The sequence below is a fragment of the Chenopodium album genome, chromosome 20 (assembly GCF_948465745.1).
Source record: "Chenopodium album chromosome 20, dcCheAlbu1.1, whole genome shotgun sequence".
In the NCBI taxonomy this organism is placed as follows: Eukaryota; Viridiplantae; Streptophyta; class Magnoliopsida; order Caryophyllales; family Amaranthaceae; genus Chenopodium; species Chenopodium album.
The window spans coordinates 40943250-40967667 of record NC_137853.1 but is presented as its reverse complement, the minus strand read 5'-3'; the positions used below and the strand labels follow the sequence as shown (position 1 = coordinate 40967667).

General features: G+C 35.5%; 4 protein-coding genes across 7 annotated transcripts; 1 reads left to right on the top strand and 3 right to left on the bottom strand.

The window, feature by feature from the left end:
• Positions 1-2590: 2590 nt before the first annotated feature.
• LOC145598462 (uncharacterized) lies at positions 2591-7749 on the bottom strand. 2 transcript variants are annotated; one of them, XM_081654821.1, is made up of 8 exons: positions 7527-7672; positions 6859-6939; positions 5799-5891; positions 5454-5573; positions 5002-5073; positions 4764-4841; positions 3571-3959; positions 2591-2904 (listed from the first exon to the last, which is right to left on the bottom strand). In XM_081654821.1, the coding sequence occupies exons 1-7, from the start codon at positions 7557-7559 to the stop codon at positions 3768-3770; spliced, it is 669 nt and encodes a 222-aa protein (XP_081510947.1). In that variant the 5' UTR covers positions 7560-7672; the 3' UTR covers positions 2591-2904; positions 3571-3767. The 2 variants fall into 2 exon arrangements, with proteins under 2 accessions (XP_081510947.1, XP_081510948.1); XM_081654822.1 differs by lacking the exon at positions 5454-5573 and having other exon boundaries at positions 7527-7749.
• Positions 7750-8698: 949 nt separating this feature from the next.
• Positions 8699-10249, bottom strand: NOP10 (nucleolar RNA-binding Nop10p family protein). The gene is made up of 4 exons (XM_081655363.1): positions 10205-10249; positions 10009-10080; positions 9632-9674; positions 8699-9027 (listed from the first exon to the last, which is right to left on the bottom strand). Exons 2-4 carry the CDS (start codon positions 10060-10062, stop codon positions 8930-8932), a joined length of 195 nt encoding a protein of 64 aa, XP_081511489.1. The 5' UTR covers positions 10063-10080; positions 10205-10249; the 3' UTR covers positions 8699-8929.
• A 612-nt stretch (positions 10250-10861) lies between these two features.
• Positions 10862-18041, bottom strand: LOC145599008 (protein CHROMATIN REMODELING 8-like). Of its 2 annotated transcripts, none has more exons than XM_081655420.1 (7): positions 17491-18041; positions 16399-16941; positions 15813-16209; positions 14037-14892; positions 13120-13729; positions 12356-12823; positions 10862-11982 (listed from the first exon to the last, which is right to left on the bottom strand). In XM_081655420.1, the coding sequence occupies exons 1-7, from the start codon at positions 17578-17580 to the stop codon at positions 11299-11301; spliced, it is 3648 nt and encodes a 1215-aa protein (XP_081511546.1). In that variant the 5' UTR covers positions 17581-18041; the 3' UTR covers positions 10862-11298. The 2 variants fall into 2 exon arrangements, with proteins under 2 accessions (XP_081511546.1, XP_081511547.1); XM_081655421.1 differs by having other exon boundaries at positions 14037-14889.
• A 383-nt stretch (positions 18042-18424) lies between these two features.
• Positions 18425-24351, top strand: LOC145597999 (uncharacterized). 2 transcript variants are annotated; one of them, XM_081654285.1, is made up of 11 exons: positions 18425-18591; positions 18807-19037; positions 19130-19213; positions 19344-19477; positions 19580-19674; positions 20411-20499; positions 20588-20684; positions 22013-22161; positions 22251-22321; positions 23646-23760; positions 23865-24351. In XM_081654285.1, the coding sequence occupies exons 2-11, from the start codon at positions 18813-18815 to the stop codon at positions 24030-24032; spliced, it is 1227 nt and encodes a 408-aa protein (XP_081510411.1). In that variant the 5' UTR covers positions 18425-18591; positions 18807-18812; the 3' UTR covers positions 24033-24351. The 2 variants fall into 2 exon arrangements, with proteins under 2 accessions (XP_081510411.1, XP_081510413.1); XM_081654287.1 differs by having other exon boundaries at positions 18427-18583.
• Positions 24352-24418: the final 67 nt, after the last annotated feature.

Sequence of the window (24418 nt, the reverse complement as noted above, 5' to 3'; positions counted from 1 at the left end):
ACCAAAATTGTTACCTCATGCATATGCAATTAAACATCATTCATGGCAATGTCGAAAAAAATACATCCACATAGATGGGCCTCACATTATATGTACTAATGTACTACTCGAATTAGTTTTATTCAGCAAATAATTGCATATAACAAGCTGGTTACAATTTGGATGAAAACACTGTTATATTGAACATTAGTGAGTTGGTGTATTACTAGCAAGAAAAAGCTACAGTTGTAAAGCTAAATCTTTTCTGTATGAAATAGTTAAGAACAGCTAAATTTGCATGAGGCTACAATATTCTCAAGCCAAATTTTAAAGAAAAAAAATATGATTATGGAGAGATTTCTCTTCAATCTAGTATATACCACACTAATTTACCAATAAGGGGAGAAGATTATTCCTCCTACGCTAAAGCGATTTTTGCTCAAGTTGGAAAAGGGTTTTCATTTGAAAGAAGGAATGTCGTTTCTCTCAAGAAGCGCAAATAGAAAATTTCTATAATAGATAGGTCATTTCTATTGTCTATAACTATTTCTGTAGTCTTCTTATGGTTTCTTAAAAAACAAAAATTGTCGGGAAGGTAATCCTTCTAATTGAAAATTAAGTGAAATTTTCTAGCTAATCATCTAAAGACAACTTATTCACTAATCTACAACAACCTATGCATGTCAGTTATCTTCCTAACTAACAAGTGACATGAACAAAAAAGACAGAACAATCAGTGTAGTTAAAAACAGTCTTAATCTTACATGTATTTGTTTATATTTATTTAATTTTTTTTATTTAATTTCTGAATTTATATTCTGGTTTTCTGAACTTTAGCAATTGACAGGACTACACGCATCAATTGGCTGCTGATAGCTTGCAAAGTTATACATCTAATATTTGTGATATTGTTTAATTAAGAGAAACAAAGGATAAACGTGTTTAGCTTTAGGATTATAAAATCAACTTTTAACGGATAGAAAACCAACTTTAATGAAATTGACATCCGTACACTTACATGTTATATAAGATAATATAATTAACAAAAAGCAATTAACTAGCCTCTCAAGTAATTACATCCTACAAGGTTCTAATTTATTTACAAAAAAAGAAATCACAAGTTGACAATTAAATAATTTATATCTTCATATATAATTCCGTGAAACTAGCTTCATATTTCTTTCTCACTTACAATTATCTAAAACGCGTAATAATAGATGAGTAATGCGATACATACTTATATCTCAAAATAACTTCTTGGTTAAAATAAATGAGCAATACGATCCATACTTATATCTCAAAATAACTTCTTGGTTAAAAGTTTAAAACCAGACTTGACAAGATTGACCTAACTCATTAATCAACCAATACTAGCAACTTGAATTCCATCTTAATTAAGAATTAATGGCTTAAAAAAGGCTTTTTTTTTTTCATAATATTCTAATCATCAACTTGAATACATTTCAACTCAAATCCCTTCCCCCAAAATCAAAACATTATTGTATAGCAACATTTAATCCAAAACTAACTCAATCCAAACAATTTTCGTTGCCCCGTCTAGTTTGCTTCAAAGTGCAAAATTTCATGGAAATCTGCTTACAATCCAATTATTGCACATTGCACCTAAAGAAAATAATTTATGCTGTTATAGTCTATCGGTTTCCATGTCAGTATACGTGAATTTTCAGAACAAAAACAGTTACATGTACTATCACTTGCAAAGATCCATCACTGTACTTATTTGATGTGAGTGCCTGTGAGTGACACTGGTCACCTTCAAAGTAAAACATTCATGCTAATCATGCATAAATAACAAAATTTAACTAATCATATGATATAAAAAGCTTTCACCAAGATTCCAATATGCTTAACATGAAATACTTTGAACCTATCAGTCTATCACCGCTGCAATGCAACATCAAATATAGAAAGCAAGAATCCAAAATTATGGTTGTAGTCTGACAGAGTCCGAGAGGCCCTGACAATTCTGTGGCTGTCATTTATGTTTAATCAGAAATTAAGCACATCCTAATCTATCTATTACTGGCTAATTCTGTACAAAAATGTTAGTATGACAGTTGATAACCAAGTCTGAAATGATAATATGACATCTCAATGAAAAACAAACAAGAAAAATTCTACCCGAAGATTACAATGACAAGATAGAAAACAGAGTTTTACACGGCATGCTAAATAGCACTCCCCGCCATAGTTATCATGTACATGAAAATCTCCTAAGCAGGTAGTAAAAGAGGCTTCATAAGTGCTTCATCAGATTCTCATGAGATGGAAAAAAAAAAGGGGGTGTATCTTGGATAACTTTAGACAGGAGATAGGGTCCCAGTTGCAGAGATCGTGCTTTAAAAGGTTATGTTTATAGAAAAAGAAAACATCTTTGCTAATAAGGACAGTCCAATAAGGATGCATAGGAAGGTAGATCCTCTTAAACCCACAGATTAATCATTCCTGGCATAACGATAAGAATTCTTATGATCAGCTAGCAGAGGCAGGGGAGTTGATTCTAGATAATTTTTCAGTAGGAAGTGAGCAAAGTCATAAAATTAATAACATAGAAAGAAAAGTATACATGTGCATTCCTTAATTCAGATAGTTAAAAAAAACAATAGGAAGATGATAATAAAAAATTAAATGTTAATATTCATGCTACATGATTAAAATCTTGTGTCTGAGTGTATAATGAAATAAGGCCAAGACCAAAAATTGAAAAAAATATGGGTAAGCTATAGAAGTCACCTCTATAGATAAATACAGTTTTATATTGACCAATAGAACTATCCGAATTTAAAAATAGAATAGTGTTCCAGTATGTTATGAACAAACATACATGCCTAAAGCCTGACCTCTGATTCCAAACGGAAGTTCTGTTGTCTGAATTGAGGCATCACTCAGCGTAAAAGTGCCCACCTGAAATCGCAAAGCACAGAATGCATTGGTTGCCTAGTTCATAAACAAATAAAAACAGAGCAAAGACAGTTTACAAGGAGAGATGCACAAAAGACGAAAGAAAACACAGGACAATGACTACAATGCTTGCTATAACAATTCCGGTACATGACTGCAAATTTGGTAGGCAACACTAAATGTTGGAAATGGTAATGAAGTTGTATGTTTTTTGCAAGGTAAGTCCCATGCCAATGTCCATGTCAAAGCAGCTATTTCCCAAACATCCTCCAAGCATATTATATCTTTATAAAATTTTAGAGGAGGTAGTGTGGTAATGGGAATTATGAAGAAAATGACTTTCATTACTCCTAAATTACATATAAAGTCATTACCATCACTACCATTAAAATGCGTAAATCTATATGCTAATGCCTCATTGGCAAGGAAGGATATTAAGAATTGTTTCACTCAATAGGTATAACCATAGCAAGAATTCATGAAATCGTCAGGTAATAAAGCATAAAGGCTTAAGCATTGGTTTTTATTGGCAAGGATGGTACAACAATGGCATGTGTAAACCACCAGATTTCACCCAAAATGCAACTCAAATAGTAAATCTGAACTGTATTAAAGTAACAACAATTTAAAATTTCCATTAAATGTAAAAATCTGATTAACTAATGCTACCTGTCCAGTGAAATTGTACAACAAGCCAACATATATGAGAAGGCCTAGCGAAAGGCACAGCAACATTTTGTAATTCATCATTATACCACTGGATTGCCTTAACCTCGCCTTTGCCTAAAATATAACTGCTTAACATCCTGGCTCACCAAATCCAGTTTTCTGACAGGGAACATGCAAAAACGTACTTTGTCTGAAATCTAATCCTTCAAAACTCGAACTACTATGCCAGTTGGAGTCTGAAATGTCTGCAGGTGACCTGAGCCAATTAAATCGCGAAGATGAAATCTCATGTCAAGGGGAGAAAACCGAAGGCGCTTTTTCTCAAGTAAAGCCAGCATCATTTCCTTGTATTTCCTCCGATTCAGAAATGACAACAATTCCTTTCTCCCCTGGACAAACATCAAGCAAAGAAGAGTCATTAGACTATATGTCTCTAATACGGGCAATATTTGACCCTGTGAAGAGTGGATAGCTGAAGATAGACTTTGAAATCACTAATAAATAGTGCTATAACTTAAGTCTTAATATATAATAATTAAACAATAACATCCAAAGCCTTAGAATCATTTATGGTATCCATTTATCCATGTAATAGTAATTTTGTGATTTTATATAAAAAAAAATAAAAAAAATAAAAAAAATAAAATAAAATAAAAATAACTAAGAAAATAACATTTACCTTCTGTCCAAATCCCCTCCCTCTTCCTACTAGCTATTTGCCAACTTTTTCCTTTCGTAAAGAAAGCATGTCACATTTTCTCTTTACTCCTCACTCTCTACTTTCTCTCTTCTATCCTTCCCCTCCCTTTTACTCCTATTTTCCTTTTTCTCCATAAGTTTCCTATAAACAAAAAAACAAAGGAAAACCCTTTTCAAAATAATGTTTTCTATTGCAAATTAAATTCCATAAAAATGGTTTTCCATTGAAATTTGTAATCTTTAGAAAATGATTTTTCAAGAAAAATGTTTTCCATCAAAACAAACAGGGCCTAAGGGTTTTCTAGAATTTTTAGCTTTCCTAAGTTTACAAACTACAAAACTTATTTTGTAATCCAATGTCCTCTAACTAGACAACTATTCTTAGTTTGATGGTACACAAAATTATCTAATCATATTGTATACTAGTCAAACTTGGAAGGGTTTATAACTGGAATTCTAGAATGCAGCCATGCAGGGATAACATAGTTACATACCTGAGAGATCCCCTTTAGAATCGAGCCAATATTTGGAATAGCAAACCAGTAAACATTTGGATCAATAAGTTGTCGAGTCTACAAATACAACAGTAGAGTTACAAATTTTACAACAAAGTTATATGTATGAAAGAATTGCATATGCACTATAAAATATGCTTGCTACTTTCTTAGCTAACCCAGCAAAAGGATAGTTCATCTGGAAATTTAATAATAAAAAGGGACTAGATTCACATACAATAATGCCTGCGTTAACCAAGAGAGAAATATATTCGTCCTTCATTTTTCCTCCGGCTGATAACAGGGAGCACTGAAACAAGCAAGAGGCAAAATAAGAATAAATTGTTTATACAAATTCCAAGGTTAAAATAATAACATAGTTTTGCGATAGACTCAACCAGCTAATACTCGCTAAGGAGAAATTTATTACCAGAGCAGAAAAATTTTAACTCATGGATAGCTGAACATAGAAAAATATGATTGAAAAATCTACACCCAGTGAAAAATATAAATAACTAAACTTCATTTAGACAAAGAAGGTGTCAAAACCACAGAGAACATGTATGGAAGTAAAATTAGCTACTCGAGTTGCTGGAATTCACAGTTCACAATCGCTGAGAGCCACATACACCTTCAAGCTTCAGCTGAATACAGCAACAAAGCAAAAAATCACCAACAAATAAAACTTACAAGCTCTTGATGTGAAATGCTTGGCTCTAACTTGGACGTGATAACATGAGACTTGAACCAACCAAACACAGCAAAGTCACTTTCCTTCTTAGTTCCTATCGTCTTTGAAATATTATCTATCTACAAACAAGAATTCAATACAGAAAATCTATTAATACAACAATTATTCTAAAGTTCACTAGTCAGTCTAGCACATGGAGCCTAGGGAAGGCAAAATTCATAAGTTCACAAGAAGTTTTTACAAAATGTTAAGGTAATTTGGTTCAGCTCTAGCACTTCATAAGGCAACACTGGTGACAAATCACAAAAAAGAAAAACGATAACATGCAAAAGTAGATAAACAACCTGCTGTATGTAGTCTTCAAGAAACATTACTGCATGATCATCCTGCCCTGTATTTAGTTTAAAAACGCGCAGAACTTTATCCCTCTTCAACAACTGCAAAAAGTAAGGCTCGTTAATAATATTTGCCATAATCCTCATAAAGCTATGCAATGGACGTAAATGCTTACAACAACAATTAAGCCTTAATCCCATAATGATTTGCGGTCGACTAACATGAATCGCCGTAAAGAACCATATGATACAGAGAAAGGGATGTAAATGCTTACATGATATATATCTCTCCAATTTAAGAGGAAGTATGTAAAAGTACCAACAGCTGCTTACTTGACAGTATATGATAACAGATAATTGACAAAAAAAATAGTGGGGTTAGGTGATTATCTTCTTCCGTTTTGTAAGAAGTAGGACTCAATAATTTCCAGTTTCCAGTGCTCTACTTCCAACAAAGTACATGCAGAAACGAGAATACTTAAATCTGATACTGCTTTAAAAAATTGTGAAATTGTAGTCAATTTGATACAAGGAACCGGCTCAATCACGGAGAAGCAAGCATATGAACCGGTGTCCCTACTTTGCTAAAGTTAGTTCTTACATTCTCATCATTCTGCACCATAATCACTAGTATAGTACAGAGGCTAACCACTAGTATAGTACAGATTAATTGGAATATTCTAATGTACTCGTCTGCTGCATTTTCATTATTGCAGGACATAGTGTGAATGGATGGCTTCTCTAATCATTGTAAATGGATTTTTAAGAAACAACCTCTCTAATAGTCATTTCTAAATTATTTAGGGTATTGCATCTAAGGCTGCACCACTGCTTACTTTTTGGACCTACGCATATCCTATATTAACGATAATATACTCAAATGATGTTATCGTTGTTGTAGATAACTGAACAACGACCCAAGAAAAAAATGACACATCAAGCACATCTTCCAGAATGCAAAAATTAAGACAGCTACTTGGAACCATACAAAATCATGTGATCCAGAATACACGGGATAATGAATAAAACCAAGTTTTAAAAAATAAGATAAGCAATTAAGGAACCAGACCTCTAATTCATGATCAACCTGAGTTCTATCCTTTACACTGCTATACAGTTGCGAACGTAAGATGAAGGGTTTGACAGTTACCTGAACATAAGAAAGCGTGAAATCAGTTAACAAGACCTCTAAATCAAAGTTTGCTTCCCCATTAAAGTAGGTAGGGGATAACTTCACTTTTAACTTTCCCCTTAAGTACATCAAGAAACTAGAACTTTACAACTCCTATGAAATTTCATTAGAAAGTGCATCCTTCAATAAACCTTTCTTCAATTTCGAGCTTACATTCAACAGGGAGCAATGAATTACAAGCATAAAATTCTAAGTCACATATTTAAGGGAGTGCAGAACACTGAAAGATTAGGTTCGATTTCAAATCAAACAATCACAATCAATTGAACATATCATCAAGATAGAGAAACACACACTTGAAAGCCATACCTTTCAGCACAAAATAAAATTCAACAATGAAACTCATTAACACCGCGAAAAATCCCTAGAACAACCTCTGCATTTCACATGAAAATGTATCATTAAGCAACTATCAATCTAACACTGAAAATTGCAATCTAAAGCACATAATTTGGATTTGATCATCAACATATACTAATTAAAATCATCAAACAAAAATCAATAAGTAGAACAAAGCTTGAATTTGAAGAATCATGATACCAAACCTTCTCAAGCTTGGGAAATTGAGCCCGCATCATCCGAAGAGCAACTAAAGTATCACTAAACGTAAGACTCTTCTCTGTAAAAAAATCACAAACAAAAAAATCATTGCAATATTTTCCAGAAATCAAATTATAGAAAATTAGGGTTTAAAATTAGGTCAAAACCTACGAATAAATCGTAAATTCAATTCAACGAAAAAGATGAAGATGAAATTGAGATTACGAATCAAAATTCAAGAAGATAATGAAACGAGGTTGGAAATTGTGAACTTGCCAAGAGAGAGGAGTTCTTCGTCATCGTCGTTGAGTTGCGAGTCGGAATCGGAGTCTGTAGCTCGTTTTCGCTTTTTATCGGCATTGGAGGAGGAAGAAGAAGGTCGAGCTTTATCCTCCATTGTTGTATTTCTGCGGGATAAAAGAAAAACCAAAGCAAAAAGAACAAACTAAACAAGATCCTAGTGATCGTCATTTTTAGCCCGGTCTTTACGAGCCCACGCTACTACGCTAAGGTCCACTAATAAAACGGCACGAAAATTCTTTTAATCGTTTTGAAGATAGTAATTTTTTTATCCGAATTAACCTCATAATTAGCTAAGTTAGTCGATCAATCTCACAATCCCTAGCTAAGTTCGTCGATCAATCTCACACTCCCTTCATGAATAAGAGATTTGCATTGGCAGGATTATGTGAATGTATGGAGAGTTGGATGGAGCATCCTCCTTCAATAGCTTGATCACAACCTCTGAAATCCACCATAAGATGAACTCGCATATGTCCTCCTACCCATGCCAATAAGAGACCTCGCAAGACAGTCATTCGAATTTGATATTTTAGTAGGCGTAGCTATATTATGCGTCATTTTAGCTATTGTTTAGTTTTGTCATCGGTAAAAGTTGTTTAGTAGTCGTAGATATTGTTTAGTACATAGTTAGGAGGTCGCGATAAACCTATCATTCAAAAAGCGTGAACCATATGGACTATATTGTAGTAAAAAGAATTATCATAAAGGTCCAAACTTTACCTCCTAGCTACAAGGCCTACAACTCCCAGTAGGTTACAACTTAATTGAATCCAATGTTTGCATTAGTTTTCCCTACCAACAAACTCAATTAGTTTAGCCTTTAACACTATCTTCTCCCCCACAACTAAAAAGCAGAGCAAAATAGTATAAAATATGCAAGGAGCCAAGGAATTAAATTTTGAAATATATCATGGTAAGATTTGTTCTTAGAATTACATCCTTAAAACGACATCTCAACAATCTATAGTCTGCATCACAAAACATACGAGAGACAAAGGTCATTCCACTACAAATATTACTCAATTAACAATCCCTAATGCTCCCTTAACACTAATAAGCTGATTTGCAAGAGTCAGCCCCAAACAGACAGGCATGCCATCCGTTATCAGTACTTCTGAGGAGCTTGTTGGGTAGGCAAGAGTCCAAAACGCTTCTTTAACAGAACTCTCTGCCTCGAGAATTTGTCATCAGGGGAAAACCGAGCTGCATAGTCAATACATAACATAGTCAGGGGATAAATCATGAATGCATTTTATAAAAAAAAAAAAAAAAAAAGTGATGAAAACCCAAAATGCCAAAGTAAATGGTCTATTAGCTTAAAAGCCTACAGCCAACTTATATGGGAGGTACTCGAATCAAAATTAACTCGAGAACATCACAGAACGCCCATTCAGATGGACAAACAATTAACAAAGCCTTTAAGTTTTCAAAGACCAATCGGACCAGCCAACTACTGAAATTACTCCTATCAGCATTCAGCAGGTCGAATCAATACCAACCCTATAGTATTGGCAATCGGAAAACCATGACAGTAATCATCCACAAATGCAGAACAACTTGAAATCAACCTTGGATTACATTAACAATTAAGAAACCATAACAAATTCAAGCATAACAATCGAAAGAAGCCTCATCAGACTAAACATATGCAACAATACAAACTTCATCATCAACAAAATTCAATCAAATTCCGTTTCGTGTTCTTCAAAATGGCCTTCTAGGGTTTACAACAACAATAACAACAACAACAACAAATTGTTCAATTTATGCAGACGCAATGTGTTTAAGGTGGTAGCTGCAATTTTACCTGGGTGAGCAGATTGTGTGGCCTTACCGACAGGTGATTCCTTCTGCAATATCACATGAAATGAAATCAAATCAAAACTTCGAATTAAGAACCCTAAAATTAAAATTTCATAAAAATTAAAAAATAATTAACCAACCAACAAGGGTGCTCCAATTATAAATTTATAATGTGATACTATCATATTATATTTAATCCAGGCTTCATTTTTCATCAAATTTTTCAGTATAACAAGTAACATATCATCAAAGCATCAACACTTATCTACTCATACTAACATACTTTAGCAAACTAATAAATAAATAAATAATCAAATTAAAAACGATTTGAGCTAATTAAAAAAAAAAAAAAAGAAAAAAAAAAAAAAAAAAAGAAAGAACCTTAGTAGTGTAGACCTTGTCGCCATTATCGTTGATGTAGAATTGCAAATACATTTTTGATAATTTCTTAACCTACTCAATGAAGGAAAAAAAAAATTAAAAAAATCAAACCATACAAACAATATATCAGGAATTAGATAAATTAAAAAAAACTGAAATTAATGTTCTTGAAAAAAAAAAGAAGAAGAGAACTCACCGACGAAGAGTTAGTTTTGTGTATTTGACGACTGTCCTCTGCAAATTCTACACAACAACAAAAAGAAGCCCTAAAAATGGTTGATATATTTATATGATTTGAAGTTTCGGGATTTTTTCTATTCGCGGGACAATTATGGGCCTTATGCCCTTATCTATACTTGGGCCGTCAAAGTATTTGGATGGCCACTCTTCGGTCCGTTTGGAAAAGATGGGCCGTGTAGGTCCACATATTATGCTAGCATGTCTCGTGTCTAGACGACTAAAAAATAGTCATACTGGGTCAAACACGTGTCGCTCTTTAAAAACCAGAGCTTGTTCACGTGTTGTGCCGCCCCAACCAACCAACTCCCCTAATCATCTTTGCATTTTGTTAATTTGGTTAAAATAAACAAATCGACATCGAGATAGCCTATCGTGCTCATGTTCGATTCTTGCTAAATTTTGAAATTGATGTCCACACATGACCCACACCCCATCGGCCTGCCTCTATTACCATGCTGGGTTAATAATGGTCTTGTGCTTGGTCGAGCTATGTAGGAGTAGGCTAGGACTAGGAGGCACCGGTTGTGGCTGCTTAAGTGCTTATGCGTAAGACCTAAGGTGATGTTAATAGATTTGCCTTTATTTATGACTTTTTACCACCTCTCTCTGTCGCTCAAAAAAAAAAAAAACAAAACAACAATAAGCCAACTAACTCAAGCCCTTTTGAGTTTGACCTTAATGGAGTTCTCTTTATCTACAAGACAATTTTTAAAGCAAGTGAATGCTTTTATCCTCCAAGATTGAGATTACAGAGCCCCTTCTCAATCGATTATTAGTTTATCACCCTAAAACTGAAAAGTATAAGGAAACAAACACTGCACTTCTCTAGTTCTCTTTGAGATATGTAAGGAACTAGCCTTGTAAACAATTTTTATTTACAAATTACAATGAATACATCAGTCCAATAATTCTATAATTATACGGCTAAAAGAATGCACTTCACCTAAAAATTTCCTAACTATAGCCAAAATTGTGAAATGCGCCAGGGTATAGTAGCTCTCTACTTCACAATCTTCTTGCTCCATTCCAAAGGATATCCATGGATGCAGCTCAAGAACGTGACAACTGATATTCAGGCTTTAGAACCCAAACTGAGTTATTCCGATTTTTTTCTAGTATAGCAATTTCTTTCAAAAGATTTTTGAACAAGGGCAAATCTTTTGAAGGAATTCTATCTCTAAAATGTTCCACTATTGTAGCAGAACTGGTGCTCCCACCATTATTTTGGATGAATGTGCAGATGTTTCGGATTAAAACTTCTGGAGGGACCCCACTGAGATTCTGAGATGCCCGAGAAGGCCTGGTTACACTGGAACCTGCCCTGTTAGAAGAGCTGGAAGCCAAACTAAACTGATGTTCGAGCCCATCACCGACTGCACTAGCCTGATTCCCTCGAATTTTGGCTAGCAAATCAGATGAAGACAATGCTTTGCCAGAAGCAGCTCCTGCAACAAATCCATTTGTACCAATTTTGGGTGCCTCATCTTCTGATCTGGAGTTTCTTACCAACTGAGAGTTCACTGTTGACCCAAATGTCCGGCGAACAGATGAAGGTGCACCGGCAGCCCCAGATTTTCCTGTCCATGTCGGAACGGATATGTTCTCCCTGCTTCTAAGCATTCGCGACTGACGAAGTGCTTCTGCTGCTCTCTGCGCAACTTGGGAAGCCTGCTCCTCGAGCCTCATTTTTTCCTCATCATGGGCATCCATGATAGCATCATGATTTATAGCACTCTGAAATAGTAAAAACAGGATGAAAATTACTCGAAACATATGGAAACCACACATCACAATGCAGCAACGCACAGATCCAAATGCAAATTGTTTTTTTTTTTTTTTTATAAAGGTAAGAAAAAAAGAGGGAAAGCGTAAATGCAAAAAATTGCATACTCTGTATAAAGTGTATATCAAAGTTAAAGCTTTAAAATAAGATAATATAGCGTAATACCAGCATGAATCAGATCGGACATATGTAATTTTTTGGACATATATATTTCACAGCCTAATACTCAAACATGTAATGGCAAAAACATCACAATTCAAAACCAAAAGTATCCAGTAAACGATTAGACATACAGAAATAGCCTAACAGGTTTATAAAACTTACATGTATCCCATGTGTGTCAAAAAGATTCTTTAAGAAATTTGTTTCTTCATCAGCATTTTGACCATTTTCAGCACCTTCTTTCTCTTTGTTTCCACATAAATCCTGCTGCGGGCTATTTTCTCTGTCCAACACTGTGTCATTTGCACATGCAGTTGTTGCTCCAGAGCAATTATCTTTTTGCTGATCTTCTTTATCAGTGCTAATAACATTCAATTGCTCAGACAATTGACCAAAAATATGTGAAGTCTCAGTTGAGCCAGCATGTTCTTCATCAGTTAAAACAAAAAGATCCTTCAAATCTCTTGCTTTAAAGAATCTTCGCTGCTGTGGGTTTTTCAAGATCTTATTGGTCAAAAAATGTTTGTATATCTGCCTATGATACACTTTCTCTTCTATAGTTCCACGTGTGATTAACCTAAAAATGGTTACATCACGTGTCTGACCAACACGCCAAGCACGCTCCCTGGCCTATTGTGAGTAATAATGTAGTCAGACATCATGGTTATCAGCATTGAGAACAAAAAGAGTTAGAAGCTTTTCTTTTTGACATGAAGGGGAAATTTCATTATAGTAAAGCCATACAGCATGCAAAACGAGTAACACAACCGATCAGAAAAATAGCTTTAGGGACAATGATTTCAAAAACTTCCTTGAGCAAACATATTTAGGACAAAACCCAATGGCAAGAGCAAACTAATAATGAAAAATATCACGAAAGTCCTTAAACGAGCAAGTATACATAACATGAAATTATATACACTGACCTGCATATCTGTTGATGGATTCCAATCTGGATCAAAAATTATCACCCTATTTGCCCCAGTAAGATTTGTCCCTAAACCACCAACTTTGGTTGTGAGTATGAAAATAAATACATCATTTGAATTATTGAATTCATCAATTAATGCCATCCTCTGTTTTACTGCGGTAAGACCATCCATTCTCCTGTAGCTATACTCATTGGCAATCAGAAAATTTTCAAGGATATCAAGCATCTGCTGAGTTTGTGCGAAAAGAAGAACACGATGACCCTGTTCTTTCCACATATTCAGTACTTGAGCAACAACCTTCATCTTCCCACTGCGTTCAGGATTCCCATAGTCTGGATTATGTGAAGAGTGCTCTCTTTCAAGGAGATCAGGATGGTTACATATCTTACGCATAACATCAATACCATAGAGAGAATTTCTATTTCCATCAAATATTTGCTCCACCTCAGAGCTGGCTAGGAAAGCTTTATAAATAGAGCGCTGCTCGGGAGTCAGACTGCAGAAAAGGACATGTTCAGTCTTCTTTGGAAGATGGGCATTCACATCAGCCTTCATACGACGCAAGAGATAAGGCATGATTAGATCACGCAAGACAACTGCACACCTGGCCAATGAGAAATCAAGGACTTACATTAATTACATTAAGTCAAGGATAGACTTTTCATTGCTCTGTGATGACATGTAAATATGGCAACTCTAAACAACTAATTCTTTATATCTTAATTCCATCAATCCATTGTAATTCATAATATAACAGTTCAGGATAATTCATACATCAGCCAACACCAAAATCTACACCCTGCATTATTGGATAAGTAAAAGGTGAAACATCAATAAGTGCTCCATGTAAATTAAGTCAAAAAAGAGACAGATAAGTCATTATTCTTCAAAATTACAGAGAAAAAACTAACCTGTAAGCTGTGGAGACTTGCAATGGAGATGCATTAGCATAACCCCCAACTTTTATGGGCACAGCGAACTCTGCCTCAAAAACAGGTAAGACTCCTAATTTTCCAGGGAAGACAAAATCAAACAAAGACCACAATTCCGACAGTTTATTCTGAATTGGTGCACCGGTCATTATGATACGATGAACTGTCTGCAGCTGCTTACACACAATAGTAACTTCTGCATTAGGATTCCTGATACGGTGACCTTCATCAAGTACTGCATAACCCCATTCAATGTCCAGTAGTTTCTCCCCCAGTATACGAAGTTGTTCGTATGTTGTAATAAGCAATCCAGACTCTGATCTCAAAACCCGATTTATCAAGGCATCCCACTTCTTTGCACTTCTTGAGGAGGGAACTTTATCCTGATCACTTTCAAATGACCCTTCACTTTCATAATCACTCTCATCAGATTCAGATTGCTTTTGTTTTCGACCAACATCAACAGCAGAATCATGAAGTATCTCAACATGAAAGCTACGATACCATTTTCGGGCTTCTCTCTTCCATTGCCTTAACAATGTGACAGGGCATACAATAATACTTGGTTTGTACATATTACTAAAATGCAATGACCCAAGAAATGCTAACACCTGAATGGTCTTGCCAAGACCCATCTCATCCCCAATAATCCCTCCAGCTCTTTGACAATGCAGCTCCCACAGCCATTGAACCCCAACTTTTTGATAATCAAACAGGTTGTCAAATATTGTTTCAGGGATCTTTAATCCACCTTCAAGTGTCACAGATGGAGTCTCGCCACCATCTTCATTCTCAGCATCCTGGGTTTCTGTGATTAAGTCATCCTGTACATCTGCTTTTCAAGGAAAGAAAATATCAGCGCAAAAAAATTTTAGAGTTCAAATGCTTCATATATCCTAGCACCATGTGGTTAAATATAAGAATCGAACAGACCAGGGAATTCAAACATCCAATGTTGAGCATAACTCAATTTCAAATTTACTCCTCCATCCCATGAAAAAGTTTTAACTTCAATTAAGCACAGAGATGAGAAAAAATGTTATATGTAAACAAAAACATATAAGTAATAAATAGAGAGAAAATGAAGTATAGCAGTATTGAAAGTAGATAGAGTATGGTGTTGGAAAGACAAATGGTAAAAATTACTTCGAAATGTCAACTTCCTTTTATCCCAAAATAGTAAGGGGTGAAGTTTATTATGGGACAGGTGGAGTAGCTAAACTGGGGGAATCCAGATAAGATGTTTGATAGTCAATAGTTTTAAGCATAAAACAGCAACTTGATTGAGTTTCAGCTCCCAAGTCAATCACACAATAGTATGCATTAGATGTACTGTAATCAACTTTTGCTTGCCCTGCCAAAGGCTTCTTTGTTGGTTGCCAAAAAAGAAACATATAGAGTAGCCACAACATGACATAATGTCGATTATATTCAAAATCATGCATGTGGCCAAGACTCCAACAATGTGTAGAGTTGTAGACACAATAAAAAATAAAATAAAAATATATTATGAAAAAACCTTAAAAACACAAATCTTATGGCCTCTATATACTCTATTAAAGAAAATCCAGTAAGATTTCCTTCAAATCAATGTTGAATTTCGAGGCTGCAAACAAGCCATTGGGTATAGCAAAATCCAGGATAAAAAAACATTAAACACATGGAAATTTTCAGAAATACAGGTTGTTTATATATATAATATCACATAAAAGCACGAAGCAACGCAACACAGGCACACAGCTTACACTTACATACCAGGTTCTTCTGCCACAAACTCCTCCTTAGCAATGCGTTTCCGCCATCTTTCACCAGGCAAAGGCCTTCTCTTCTTCCTTTTTGCATCATTACTCTTTTCTCCATCACTGTCTAAGCTTTTAGGAGTTTTAAAAGACTTATTTAATCTATTAAAAGCATGAGGTGGTGTATCAAGTCTTGGCAAATCTTTTGGCTCAAGCAGCTTAGACGTTGGACGAGCTTGCCGAGCATCTGTTAGTGACCGAACTGCTCTGGCAACACTCTCAGAAGCATGGTCAGCTGTGTCATTCCTGTCCTCCGGCAGGCTTGAAGTCCCTGGTTGCTGTATTCGGCGTTCGAAGCCCTTAAGCTTATGAAAAGGTGTAAAAAGTCCTTTTCGCACAAGCTCATCCCGTTCCTAAGTCATAAGAGTATTTGGAAACCAGTTAAGCATAGCTTTGAATAGTTATGAGGTGAGTCACTGAGAACAAAATAAGGTTAACATGCACCACTTTACAGAATGAAAAGATGACATTTTCAATAACCACACCCCTTCCCCACACAATGAACAATCATTTCATTCATTTGTGTATATTTAACAGCTCACCGTTTCAACAAATCCTCCAGATGCAGCATTCAGAACAGCATCGAATTCATCATCCTCTTGATATGAGACAACCTTCTTCTTTTTGGACTCTTTGTTAGGGCCCTGTACCTCTTTCAACTTCCGCTTTGACTTAGACTCTTCCCTGACCAAATACTTCAACAACTTTTCCTCAACCCCAACAGCTTTGCCATCTTCACATATATTTGATAACTCATTTCGAAGTTCAGCCCTTGTCTTTTTCAGGCTTTTCAATCGATCAGCAGCCAAAGCATGCTGAAGGGTAGAACTATTAGGCATGGCCTTGTCAAAACCCTCATCATCCTCTTTGTTTCCACCATGACTCTCAGGTTCAATCTCGTCATTCTTTCCCCCACTTTTCGTTTGCTCAACAGTAGAAGCCACAGCATCTATTTCAACCTCTATGGCCCTTAATTTCTTCAAAAGTTCCACTTGGCTGGAAGAAGAAGCTTGAGTTCCCACGGAATCAGTGAATTCTGAAGTACCCCTCTCTCCATGAGAACTGCTTTCAGCATTATTTCTAGCCTGCACACAAACACACAAAATCAATATTTTCCCCAAATTCAGCTTTTGTAAAATACAGTACCCTTCTTCACTCCCACTTTCCATCAATCCATAATTTCTACAAAAATCCCTAATTACAGGTACCCAATTGTCCACCCCGACCACCGCCACCATAAACAATTTTGATCACTAAAAATCACAACAGAACTACGATAACACTTCCCTACCTTCAACCCTTGATGTATCACCACCCGATCAATCGAAGGCGACATTGTGAAAAATTATAACCTCAATGAACAATTTAGCAGTGTGTGATCATCAATTGAGGATCACTATACATAAATTTTTAACTCAAATAAAGTTTTCACATAATTAAGAACAAACTTAGCAAAATAATGTTGACCTAAAACAATAAATTGTAATTGAAATTGATAGCTAAATGTATAAATTCAATCAAACATTCAGAAAATAGTAAAACCCCACATTGTATAACATCAAAACATAGCATTATCAATCCAAATTAAAATTAAATTTGACAAAATGAATATTGATTCAATGAAGAATTGTTACCTTGTGTAAGATATCTCTTTCAATATCCTCGGGATTGAGAGAGGTAACCCCTAAACTATTGAGCAAAATCGTGTCTTCTTCTTCCTCCATTGTATGGAATTTGATCGATTAAGTTTCAAATTAGGGCCAAAAGATTTTGAAATCAATTTCAATTTGGACAATTTTATCGGCAAAAACCCTAATTTATACTCTCTCTCCGTGCGCGCGAATTCCCTCTGTTCTGTTGAGCGACTTGCTTGAGAAATTGAAGCAAACAACAGTAAAGGGTGATGCAGCTATGGGTCCATGTCCATCCTTGTTTTCTTTTTTCTTTTTTTTTTTTTTTTTAAGAACATCCTTCTAGTTTACAAATATTCTTATTTTTTGTTTCAGCGAATTTTTTTTTTTGTTTTTTTTTTTTTTTTGAAAGCATGTTTCAGCGATTAAAAATAAATGATTTTTATTATTCTTTTATTTGAGAATATGTGTCATGTGTTAGTCATGACTTTAAACATGTTATAATGGATGCAAGAAAGATAAACAAAATCAACAAAAACACACCGACATTTACCAACAATGTGCTGGCTACGTCCACAAGCAAACAAGGAAAAAAGTTTTATTACTCTCGAGAAAATACAGATTATATATTCATACTACCTCCGTTACAAACCATGTGCAACGATTAGACATTTTCCCTCTCTATTTTATGTCAAATCGTTGCGCATAACCTATAACGGAGATAGTATGAATATATGATCTGTATTTTCTATGGTACTCCCTAAAATAGAATTGAAATGACACAAGCTCACTTACGTCCACAAAACATTCGCAAGTCCCTTAATTAAATCACGTCTACAAACCCATATACCGATATACGGAGCGGCCGATGTAGGGCATGGACCAAAGTCTAGACCGTAGCACTATGCCAACTAAATGTACTTCGTAGTTTTTAAGTTTCGTAAAACTGGTACGAGTAAATGCTGCTCATTTGCACAGAAATTTGTAGTTTTTCAAGTGCACCCCTCTACTTCTCTCTCCTCTATTGAACCGAACTTTGAATTCTCCATTGAAGCGCCTTTCTGAGCTTTATCTCCTCCATTGAAGCAGCTTCGAGGTATTGAGGTAAATTGATTTTCTTCATCAACAAACATCTGTGTTACAGTGTAATCGTTAATTTAATTGTTATTACAGTCAATTTAGGGTTCTTCTAAGGTTAATTGATTATCGAACTATTGGTTATAATCTGTAATTTTGCTATTCATGTTATTAAGCAAGAGGAATTAAAATTGATAATTGAGTAAAATTGTTTATTTTGTGTTTTGATTATTGATTTTTAGGGTAAAATGCGTTTAGAGGAGTTGGAAGTTGATACAGGTGATGAATCAATGCCAGAGTTGGAAAGCCGTGAAATATCGGCTTCCGGCGACCGAGTTTTTGATGATGTTAATGATTATGACGAAAATGATGATGTTGAACAAGTCCCTGTATGGCTTGGTTTTGTTGAAAAGCCTAAGAATAGCCGGTTGCTTCTCCGTGAAGCCTTTCCGAGCAAAGCCGGAGGTGTTCCGGTGTGTCTAGCTAACTCTTTTGAACTCTGAATACTCTTGTTATTGTGTGTTGTGTTATTTTTTGATGCAAGATTATATCCTTACTTGTTTAGGCGTGGTTGGATCCTGTGAATTTACCGACCGGGAAGTCGTGTCTTTGTGATATGTGTGGGGAGCCTTTGCAGTTCTTACTTCAGGTTTGTGTTGTGTTTGTGTTTCGTGTTCTAATATGCACACCGGTTTTTGACAGGGCATTGATTTGGTTTGCTTCATTGCACAACATTGAGTGTGTTTTGTTCTAATATGTTTCTTTTGGCGCGACTACAGGTGTATGCTCCTATCTCGGAAAAGGAATCAGCATTTCATCGAACTTTATATGTGTTCATGTGCCTTTCTATGACGTGCCTTCTTAGAGATCAGCACGAGCAATGGAAGCGTGGACCACAAGTGCCATCTCGAAGGTATCTTCTGTTTTTATGGAAATAATTAGCTGATTCTTTTTAAAGTATTTTAAGTAGTTCTTTCATCACTTAAGTTTGGGCAATTGCAATGTTTATTTCTAGTGTGAAGGTTTTCCGCTGCCAACTCCCGCTTACGAATGCCTTTTACTCAAGTGAGGCGCAGAAGGATGGGAGTGCCAGACCATTAGGATCAGGAGGTATCTTGGTTCATGCTTTTATTTTGAAAATTCTCTTGCATATGAATTGTCTTGATAATCACCCTTACAATGCTCCAATATTTGATACACTGATTTGGAAATATGTTAATTTTCAATTCGAATGGAACATGTAGATTGTGAACAATTACATGATGTTGATTAATTGTAACATGTGTAGTGATAGGAAATAAAGGGGGCAAAGAAACTATGCTTTTTTAATATATTATTAGGAGGATATTTCATTCTTAAAAAATAGGGGTACAAAAGTATATTTTAATTCATGAAAGGTCACATAATAAAGTTAAATTAGACTTCATGGTTGGGATGAAAAATTAATGGATTGAACCCTATGGTTCAAAGTCTTCAAACAACAATTCAAAACAGAAAATGTTTAATCTGAAATGTCCTTATTGAAAATTACTTGAACTTTTCTGATCACCATTTTGCTGTAAACAAACTTGGTAATCCTTATTTGAACTTATGTCAAAGACTACCTTGAGGATAAATTCAAAGAGTTTTGGACTTTTGGTCATGATGAGCCTACAATATAGTAGCTTACTTCTGCTGCTGGTCACAATAATGCCTGTACATTGTAACTGACATCTGTTTACCCCCCCCCCCCCCCACCTCAAAAATAAAAAGTTCTATATTATTCACTCTTTCGATTTGCTCTGTCCCAACCCTCCCAAGTCCCAAGTGATTTGAATGTCTTCTGATTGTCACTTATGTTGTTTAGCTCCCCTTTGTGCTTGGTGTGGCACATGGAAAGGAAATAAATTATGTAGCAACTGCAAAACAGCTCGTTACTGCTCTGAGAAACATCAGGTAATTGCAACTTAATCTTTTTTGAATTTGAGTGACTTTGTAAGCTTAACCATTACGAAGTACTAATTTTTACTCTCACTGCTTGTAGGTATTGCACTGGCGTGCAGTTCATAAAGTCAAATGTCAACAACTAAGTATTTCTTCCAAATCATCTGATGATACCTCTTCAAATGAGGCTGTCACAGGTTTGTCAATGATCATATATCTAGTCTTCTTAATATGCAATTTCAAAAAAAATCAAAATGCTTTGTTTAATTTCTTAACTTAATTTGAATGATTTACCTGTAACCCCATGTGGCTATGATATCTTGGATTCTGTGTGGTTGCTGGATTATTTTGTGTTATTTAAGTGCCGGAAAAATGTTGATCCTTGGAATTCTCTTGATTTTGGTGAATTTCTTGTAAATGCATTTACCTTGCTGCGTCACTTGCATGGTTTAGAACAAGACTGTCTTGTAGTCTGACACTGCTGCTTGCCTGCACTGCAAGCTCTGTATCTCTGATCATATTTCAGCATCAAAAATGCTAATAGTCAGTTTATGCTCTAATAGCTAGCTAATCTCGTGCCTCAAACTGAAATAATGGTGGGAACCTGGGAGGAGATGAATTGAGTCTTTGTAGTTATCATTGAACTGAAGTGTGTAAATGCTGTTTTACTTGATCTCTCTTTGACCATGTTACTGTTTGTATATGTTTTCTCTGTTCCGTTTATTGCTATGCCTCATCTATGAGCCCACTAGCTGCTAATTGTGACCCGTGGGTTAATATGGGAGATTTGTTATACCATCAGATGGACAGATGCTTTAGAGGTGTTCACATTTATATTAAATTGCTTCTGGAATGCAGTGTTTTCACTTTAATGAAAGTCTTTGACTAGTGCACTTTGTATTTTCCTGATCAACTTTGAGAAGTTATTTTTGTAGAAAGGGCAGTTTAGAAATAATAGTGAAACTTGTAGTTGAATAAGCGGGGAAAACCAAAACTGATAAAAGCTGCTAAACCAAAAGGAAAATATGTAATATTAGGGCAGTAAAGAAATACGAATGATAAAATTATATAGTCATAGAAGGGGATGGGGAGGTTGCCAGACAGTCAAACAGAAGATGCATGCATGGGCAGGAACTTAACTTGAGAAGCTTATCTCCTTCCATAATTAATGCCCTTCTGTGTTCACCATGGTGATGGAGAACTCTATAAAGGAAGGATCGAGTATGGAAGAGAGAGAACAAGGAGAATATAGGGAAAGGGCCTTTGAGAGGAGGGCTATCGGGAAAAGATGGAAGATACAAGACAGCTGCTCATTTTTTTTTTTTTTTTATTTTTTTCGTACAACCAATTTATATGCATCTCACCATGAGGGAAGAGGGGGGTGGGGGGGGGGAGGTGAGTGGGAGGTCTCATAACAAGGTAGTTTTTGGAAGACATTCTTAACATATTTTTATTCGTAAGTTGTGTTGATATAGCATTTGTTGGATAAGGCTGTATATGATAATTTCTTGTTGATTGTGAACAGCTGCAAGCAAAGCTCTTTGGCCTGAGTTTGAGATCATAAACGAACATGAAGATAACTTTTCATTTTCTGATACTGATGAAAATGCTGATTCATTGGTCTCAAGGCAACAAGTGGATGAAGCAGCTGACTCACTCATGGACAGCTTTGAGGTGTGAGCTAATGCTGTGTACGACTTTCTACTTTTAGGTGGTAACTGTTTCCCTGGAGTGGTTATAAATTATACCTGGTTTCTGAACAGGGTGATGATGATCGACAGAGCTGGGCGACATTTCAACAGCATCTTGCTAAAGCCCCTGAACAAGTATTGAGGTAATCTATATTTATGTAGTACAGTTATTGCTTATGTACATTTTGAGTGTGTTACAATATGTATATTCTTATGGTTTATGCATTATATGTGATACTTAGATTTCTATCTGGAAACTTTGTTATCTTGTGACTACTTGTTTTCAGTAAATTACTAGAAGGATTTGAGTTGGGGTAAATCAGATTAGGTCATGATTAGCTTATGCCGTTTTTGGACCTCTGTTTTGATTCGCTGATTTAGCTTGCCATACGCCCATACCTATACCCATACCAGAAACTTATCTGACGCCTAGACTTTGAGTATGATCTTTAAGACATGATAGGAAAAATATCACAATATATGAGGTTTCCTCTAATTTTTTTCGTTTCCTAGGATTTGACTGTTATAGAGGACAGAGGATTTGTACTGCAGTCCAATAACACATGCGTGTAGCCATAATCAGCTGGAAGATTGTTATGAGGAAACCCTCAGAAGGGTAAATATGTACTCCAACCATCTGGAGTATTGTCACTATGATATTCTAACAGTTATAAAAGTGTGCCCTGACAGAAATGATACAAGGGTCAAGGGCTCAAGGCTATAATGAAAATAAAAAATAGTCACTTTTACTGCTTTACCTGGCTCTTGGGTTCTCTCTCGTGGGTAGTATATCTCTCATGAGTCTCATCTCCACACAGAAGCAAGTTTACCTTGTGTTGTAGTTGCAGGTGCATTTTAATAACCCATAGAAGCTGCAACTTCATTTATTTTGGAATCTATCTATATTAGAGTCAGTTGCTTTTAATTTTTTATTTTTTTATTTTTTTATATTTTATTATTTTTTTATTTTTTATATTATTATTATTATTATTCAGGTGTAGTTTGGTTGCTCATGAATAACCAAAATGGGTAAGCTCGAATCTACCTCCCCATTCCTCTTGCAGGAGCCTGTCGGAGTAATGTGTTGTATTGTAAATTACCAAGCAATCACAACTTCACAAGCCTAAGCCTTCCCATCATGTAACCTCTCCCACACACACATCCCAAAAGGCCCAAACAAACTATGGTCTCCTTTTTTGTCATTTCAACCACCTCTGAATATATATGTAGCTGATCAAACTGTAGACTTGTTTATACATCATGGAGAGATTCATTGCATATCTGATGGTTTAAACTCCTAAAGTTTAATGAAGACCTGACATTCTGGGCTGCATTAGATTGCTCTGTGACATGAAGTTTTTGAAATCATATTTTCTAATGGAAATATTGTTTGCATCATTGCATGCCTATTTTGTGGTTCAAATGATTGATGTTACAACATATTTTCTTTTGTTTGCCCAAAAACAGATACTCTAGAGATGAAGGGGCAAAGCCTTTGTGGCCTACATCAAGTGGCCGACCATCTAAAGCTGATATACCAAAGTGCTCTTCCTGTGGCGGCACAATGAAATTTGAGTTACAGGTTTGTTTACATTCACTTAATTAGCCAAGAGATTTTCATGCTTGAGGCAATTTTTCCCAACAATCTGTATTTAATTGATAATATATCGGATGCTTTGTTTGTAGATCTTGCCTCAATTGCTGTACTACTTTGGTGTGAACAATGATGTCAACTCGCTGGACTGGGCAACAATAGTGGTGTACACCTGTGCTGATTCTTGTGAAGGAAATCCATCTTACAAAGAAGAGTTTGTTTGGGTCCAACTTACCTCGCAATCTTCAACTGATGCTTGATTACCATAATTAGAAGCTTCTTCCCCTCCCCAAACACAGACACACCCTTTTTGTAGTGATATATGTAGGAAACCTATGTGGCCGTGTGATGCTTGTCGAAGCAGTTAAAGTCCCTCAATTTTGTTAATTCCTTGTCTTAGTGATTTTATAGTTGAACATCAAGAGGCTTATATTTTTGCTGCAAGGTTGCAGGTTGCTATATAGACTAAAACCACAAGATGTATTATTAAATCTATTCCAAACTACTGTAGCTATCAAGATTTGGGCTGTGCAAAATTTGAGTAGATACAAATTGAGTATGAAATTTTATATTGTTCTATTTGTGTATGTATTACTTTTTTTAGAACTTGACAATCCTATTTAATTCAAATTTATACTCCGTACTG

Bases quoted from the DNA above. Each gene is read 5' to 3' on its own strand.
- LOC145598462 (XM_081654821.1), bottom strand. From the start codon at position 7,559: ATGATGCGGGCTCAATTTCCCAAGCTTGAGAAG. The intron at 5,892-6,858 runs GTCTGGTTCCTT...TACTTTTTGCAG, and splicing joins AGGTTGATCATGAATTAGAG to TTGTTGAAGAGGGATAAAGT. The intron at 5,074-5,453 runs GTAAGTTTTATT...TGCTTGTTTCAG, and splicing joins GCATTTCACATCAAGAGCTT to TGCTCCCTGTTATCAGCCGG.
- NOP10 (XM_081655363.1), bottom strand. From the start codon at position 10,062: ATGTATTTGCAATTCTACATCAACGATAATGGCGACAAGGTCTACACT. The intron at 9,675-10,008 runs GTTCTTTCTTTT...GTGATATTGCAG, and splicing joins ACAAGGTCTACACTACTAAG to AAGGAATCACCTGTCGGTAA. The intron at 9,028-9,631 runs GTAAAATTGCAG...TTGACTATGCAG, and splicing joins CACACAATCTGCTCACCCAG to CTCGGTTTTCCCCTGATGAC.
- LOC145599008 (XM_081655420.1), bottom strand. From the start codon at position 17,580: ATGGAGGAAGAAGAAGACACGATTTTGCTCAATAGTTTAGGGGTTACC. The intron at 16,210-16,398 runs GTGAGCTGTTAA...CTTATGACTTAG, and splicing joins CTGGAGGATTTGTTGAAACG to GAACGGGATGAGCTTGTGCG. The intron at 13,730-14,036 runs GTTAGTTTTTTC...CTCATTGGCCAG, and splicing joins CAAGTCTCCACAGCTTACAG to GTGTGCAGTTGTCTTGCGTG.
- LOC145597999 (XM_081654285.1), top strand. From the start codon at position 18,813: ATGCGTTTAGAGGAGTTGGAAGTTGATACAGGTGATGAATCAATGCCA. The intron at 19,478-19,579 runs GTATCTTCTGTT...GTTTATTTCTAG, and splicing joins CCACAAGTGCCATCTCGAAG to TGTGAAGGTTTTCCGCTGCC. The intron at 22,322-23,645 runs GTAATCTATATT...GCCCAAAAACAG, and splicing joins GCCCCTGAACAAGTATTGAG to ATACTCTAGAGATGAAGGGG.